This window comes from Trachymyrmex septentrionalis, unplaced genomic scaffold (assembly GCF_001594115.1).
Source record: "Trachymyrmex septentrionalis isolate Tsep2-gDNA-1 unplaced genomic scaffold, Tsep1.0 scaffold40, whole genome shotgun sequence".
Classification (NCBI taxonomy): domain Eukaryota; kingdom Metazoa; phylum Arthropoda; class Insecta; order Hymenoptera; family Formicidae; genus Trachymyrmex; species Trachymyrmex septentrionalis.
Window position 1 is genome coordinate 1,114,719 of NW_017305569.1, and position 6,142 is coordinate 1,120,860.

At 32.9% G+C, this 6,142-nt stretch overlaps 1 protein-coding gene across 3 annotated transcripts; it reads right to left on the reverse strand.

Annotated features, from left to right (window-relative positions):
- Nucleotides 1–532: 532 nt before the first annotated feature.
- On the reverse strand, nucleotides 533–5,021 carry LOC108750984 (MAU2 chromatid cohesion factor homolog). 3 transcript variants are annotated; one of them, XM_018490892.1, is made up of 9 exons: nucleotides 4,778–5,021; nucleotides 3,762–3,950; nucleotides 3,294–3,572; nucleotides 2,955–3,204; nucleotides 2,160–2,407; nucleotides 1,728–1,933; nucleotides 1,334–1,536; nucleotides 1,041–1,259; nucleotides 533–660 (listed from the first exon to the last, which is right to left on the reverse strand). In XM_018490892.1, the coding sequence occupies exons 1-8, from the start codon at nucleotides 5,000–5,002 to the stop codon at nucleotides 1,060–1,062; spliced, it is 1,800 nt and encodes a 599-aa protein (XP_018346394.1). In that variant the 5' UTR covers nucleotides 5,003–5,021; the 3' UTR covers nucleotides 533–660; nucleotides 1,041–1,059. The 3 variants fall into 3 exon arrangements, with proteins under 3 accessions (XP_018346394.1, XP_018346393.1, XP_018346392.1); XM_018490891.1 differs by having other exon boundaries at nucleotides 533–900; XM_018490890.1 differs by having other exon boundaries at nucleotides 533–1,259.
- Between the last annotated feature and the right edge of the window lie 1,121 nt (nucleotides 5,022–6,142).

Here is a 6,142-nt window from a genome sequence, read left to right on the forward strand (position 1 = left end):
TCTTTTTAACAGACTTGCAAAGTTTTGTACCTATCATTTTTTTGTTACATGTACCGCTTAATAAACATGTTATTATTCTGTTGCACCACAGCCAAATTATTAATGTTTTTGATCATAAAAAAAATTTAAAAAAACTAGTAAAATCATTTCATAAATCACTGAATATACTGATAATATATCAAACCAGATTGAAAGTTAATTATGTCGATTTCATTATTCTTATAATCCAGTATATATACAAAATTTTTAATATCTAAATTTTGATATTTGTTCCCCATCTTCTTTACTTACACAGTTACATTTCGAAGATTAATTGTTTTTCCAAATAAAATTTTGTATAATATTTTAATTACGATATCATTGAAGAGATTGTATAATGATATTGCAATTACAAATTTTAACTAAAATATCTTAATATATATATTAATTGTTTGGTTTAAAAAAATATTTCTGAAGCCATTTAATCCACACTTAAGAAAAGTATATAAAGTCAATAAAATTTTAAAGTCAAACAAAAATAATCTTTATTCTGTATTCCATCTATTTCCTATATGTGCAATAAACCTTGTTTAAACGCATTGTGCGGCAGAATGGTTCATACAATTCTAAAAAACGCATATGATATCTGTTCTGCATTATGATGACAAGCATCTAGATTTTCTGTCGATAAAAAAACGATTGCAATAAACAAATAAACAAAATATCAATAGTCTAAATATATATATAATCAGTCCCTGCCGTGTATAATTTCGATGATTTAAATAATATTGCAAACTGCTATTAAGCTCTGCTATTAACTAGTTGTCGTACTCTTATAGATTTCACGTATTAAAAAAGTTTGGATATATCAAATATCCATTAATCCTATTTTCCGCCTTGTTTACAATTAAATTCAATTTTCTGAAATGTTATCATAATTCTTTTAATATTTAAAATAAATGTGAGGCTAAACCCAATTTCATTTTACAACTCAATAGATAATTAGTACAAATATACATGGTTTCAGACAATGCTGAACAATTTAAGTAAAGTGGACACACCTAAATATCTTTTACACCATTAGAGAATTGCTTGCGATGTAGATGGTGGTGGATTAGTTATTGGCAATGCAGGAACCGGGCCATCTATCCAATGAATGAGCGAGTGCTCACTTACTTGAGAACTTTGAAAATGGTCCTTCAAGAGGGTTTGAGAGAATGTACAATGCATTTGATACGCTTCGGCCTCATGAGTAGGGTCACCACAAATTCTATATAAATCTGTAATATTTCAATTATATAGTTTGCAGCTAATTAAAACATCACTACTTACTTTTCAATGTATCTACATGTACCTTTTAAAATGGCAGTAGCCCACAGTTGTACATGTACATCAGGTATTTTAGAAGCTAATTGCATCGCAGGTGTGACCATATTCATTGATTCTCTACTATTTCCTAATGAAAGAAATATATGTCCCAAAAGCACAAGACTACAGGAAGTGAGTCTGTTCAAATCTTCCGAATTTGCCATTTTTAAGGTTTCTCTAAGATATCGTCTGAAAATCATATTTGCACAATAATACATCGATATATTCAAATTGTTTCTATACTGAGATTTTTTAACGTCGCTAACTGAGAATCAGACTGTTTTTACTTTTTGGGAAATTAAACTTACAAGTTTCATTCCCATTTATCAAAATATTTATTAGGATATGTGAAAAGAAATATTTAAAAAAATCTTACTTACTTTGCTTCATTGTATCTAGCACCGAAAAAAGCTTGAAGTCCTTGTACGTAATATGCAGCTGCCCTCAAAGAATGAGAATGCGATGGTAGAGATTCTGGATTTATCCTTTCTAATAATACCCCCAGCTCGGCTTCTTTCTTTGATCTGAGATATACTATCGCCAGGTTCAAATTTGCGAATGTCCAGAGTTCTCTCTCTTGTGACGTCTGAAAAAGATAAGATAAATCTTTATTTTCAATGTCTGCTGTCGTTAGAAGTACCTCATACATCTAATTATATTTGTATGTAAAATTCAGCCAAAAAGAAAATAAATGTTCAAAAGAGTATACACAACTAATATAGATTAAAGATATAATAACATGTATAAAAAATTCTTGAATTATTTATTATATTTATTTATTACAATTTATAATAACAATTTTATTTCCTTACTCTAAGTGCAGCAGTAAACTGAGCCTCTGCAGCTTCCAAACAATTCATAGACATTGCGTATAAACCTAGTAATACATGTAATTGTGGCCTATGACCTTGAAGTAACCTAGGCTGCCGTCTGCAGAGTTGGCAAGCTTGAGAAATTTCTGTAAGAGCTACGCTTTTGTTTCCCATTACAAGCCGGCACATGATTATATGCTCCAAGAGCATTAGTTGAAACACGGACAAGATAGGTTTATTATCGATAACTGTAAAATAACAATAAAAATTTCGATTTTACGAAATATTAAATCAATAAAAAATGTAAAAACATAATGTATTATGCAGGATGACGCGTAGCTCATCGTGAGAGCGGTTGATTTCGACCTTCATTCCGTTTATTCGAGATTGATTGGAGAATTTGTGAATAAAGAAACAAGAGAAGAGAATTGTAATTTTAGAAAACAATAAACTACTTTGAGTGCGAGCGTGGCATGGCAGACAGCGCACTGGTCTACCATGCCAGAAGTCCCGGGTTCGATCCCAGTAGGAACCAAAATATTTACGCTCGTATTTCCTCTCGGAAAAGGCCGGCAACCTTCCGAGAGTATCCTTGCCCACAGAAACACCTCTCGAAAAATCCGCCGTTCGGAACCGGCATTAAAACTGTAGATTCCATATGCTTGTGAGAATTGAATAATCAGCGTACGCATCACAAGCATATGAGAAAGATATAACACAGGCCAGAGGCCTAACGTAAAAAGAAAAGAAGAATAAACTACTTTAATTAATTAAAAAAATAATATGCATACTTACTTTTCAGTTTTTCAATTTGACTAAGCGCTTTGTCTGTATATTTCTGCGCTTTATCCATATATCCGGCTTGCATAGAATGCATAACGGTGACTAAATAGACTAAGACATATAGATGGTCTTTCGGCATCCATATAAACATATCTCCGATATTGGAGCCTGTGACTACCACATCATCTGTTGGCCAGCTAGGTGACATTATAGTCTGTATACTTTGTTGCAATGATTTCAAACAAGGTTTCACGCTCTTTACCTATTTTAATAATACAAAAAGATAATGTTACTATTAGAATGGTATATCCAATATTTTTTGTAAATTACAATACTTATAATTACTCTCACCTGGCCAGCCATAAGATAATGACATACTTGAAGAACTAGAAAATACACCTTTAGATACTCCTTTTGATACGAGTTGCCTTGCCAATTTTCTATATGATGGTTCGCTGAATTTAGAAGAGGATGAACCTCAGTGAACTTCTTATCTATTAATAGTAGCATACACCGGCTTAAAAGAAAGAGAACTCTGGTATAACCAGCGTTACTTATGTGGGAATAATCAACGCCTACTGCAAGTAAGCTACTCGCTGCGACGAAGTCCTTCTCTGAGGCATGAATTTGCTGCAATACACAAATCGTCACACATATGAATACATTATTTATTCAAAACATAAAGATTTAATTAATTAAATTAAATACATTTGAATAAAAAATGCCATCTATAGTCAAGACGATTCTTTGTACCTATTAATATTTCTTATAAATTTATATAATTAAGACGCAATAAAGAATTAAGTTTATTAAACTTACCGCGAGTTGAAAGATAAGCCTGCAATGCCAGTAGACATTGTGCTGAGACAGTTCTATTGCCTTCCTCAAAATTGGTTTACTCAAGTTTGGCTGCAGCTGCTGTTGTTGTTGCTCATACAGGTCTGCGACAATGCTGGCTGCTTCAAACTTCACATCGTCGAACGTATTTATATTTTGACTTAACCGCCACTAAAGAGAATAACCAAGGATCATTATAAATTTCATCAATACTCCAATCAGCATTAACTTAAATCATGATTGATATGACATTCAAAATTTACACCAGATTATGCAATTCATGATACAGTTAGAAATTCCAAAACTAGCTATTTATAGATTTGCAAATAGTGATTAGGTATGTTTGTTTTTGTTAGTTTATACATAAATAAATTGAAACACTAGGTATATACATTTTTTTCCTAACATGACATTCTTCCTACTTGAAGACAGCATATTAAAGTATAATAACTTTGACTGCATGCGATTGTGATTGCAAGACTTTTTTTGTGACATTATGTTAATGTATCAAATTTTATCAATTTATTATTAATAGTAACAAAAATTAAAGTTAAATATTAGCTAAATTAAATTTAGCTAATGCTGAATATTTTTAAAATATTTATAAAAAATTCCTCAAATCCCCCAAAAAAAACATTCCAAGAGTATTTCTGAATATTCCTAATGTAGCGAATTTGGTGAATGAAAGGGTCACTCCTCTCCATCATAATATCTCTAAAACAGTTGAGATCGAGAATCTTTCTCGAAGCTTTCTCAAAGCATGAATATTTTACTGACGAAGGCAAAATAAAAATCGGAGTTTCATCCCAAAATCAGAGTGGCACTTGGGAAAGCTTGTTGCAGCTTTTGTTGTTATTACACGTGGAGAGGTTAGGACAAACAAAAATGCAGACGCATGTAAATAGTGGATGAGGGAGAGGGAGGAGGTGAGGAAAACAGAGACGATGGAGTTACTTGATCTCGATATGATATAGATAAGAAAAAGATAAAAGACTGACCGCTTGATCTAGATGGTATCGCGCCAAATCGATGTTTTTCGTGTGCGTAAGCAGAATGTTGCCGAGCTGAAGATGAGTGCGCGCCTCGACACGCTGCGGCGGCTTGAAATGAAAGACCGCTTGCAAACACTGGATGCACGATTTAATGTTAGGCGGGCTGGACGTACGAAAATTCTCGGCCAGACCGAGCAACGACAGATACCAAGCGTCCTGAGAAGACGCCATTTTAACATTTCACAACACAAACGAAGCTAGACGTATTCTATTACGGCCTGCAGTGACCTACCACCAGTGGGCATTGCAGACAGTGCTCGAGTTGATGCTAAGGCCAGGTGATATGTATTGAATGAGACTACAGAGTGAGAGAAAATATAAGAAATAAATTAAAGATGTTTAAAGATCATTATTATCGACATTTTTTTTTTAATTTAAAAAGTCTATACTATTATATCGACATCGATCAAAAAATTCTAAAATCCCCAAAAAAACCATTCCTAGAGTATTCCAGAATATTCCAAAATATTTGCGGAATGTAAAAGCAACATTCAAATATGGATGAAAAATTCCATTTAAATATTCGTTACAATATTCCGAAACGGATCGAAACTATTCCATACATATGTTCTGCAAAATTTAAATTTTTCCAGAAATTTCAGATCCAGTTGTTCCTGAATCAGCTTTTAAACAAAATTTTGTTTCGAACATACTTCACACTTTCTTCTGAGAGCCCAATTTTAGGATTCCTGCACATAAAACGCAGCAACGCTTGCTGAGTGGCGGGAATTAGCGCAGGAGCCAAGTCAGTTTATTGCTTTTTCATAAAAGTAAAAGAATGATTGGTTATTGCGCTAACTTTTGTTGCATGGCAAGTATTCGCGTATCGAAAGATCCAATCAATCACTAACATTCCGCTGTTTTATATACGCGACAATTTTGTTCCTTCCCACAAGATGATCTTACATGATCAATAATACTGTCAGTATTAACAAATACTGACAGTATTACTGATCGTGTGTGGTTAATATTGATGGATGGACGTAGGATACTGGCGATGATCTAGATTTTAATTCTCAAGCATTCAGTATTATTAAGGTCTATGTCACAGTATGTCGCAGTGCAATAGATATTGCACGTAAACCCTTATGAAAATAAAAATCGGAGTAAATCGTAAATAAATGTAATGGAAGAGTAACAGAAGCGTGAACAAAACTTTTAGAAGGCGAAAATTGGAACAATGAAATGTAAAAGAAACGTTTACGCTTCTTTCACATTTTGATTTACATCCGATTTATCCTCCGATTTTTATTTTCATCAGGGAAATTAAAGTGAAATATATTGTCCATAATACTGATCGTGTAGGTTGTA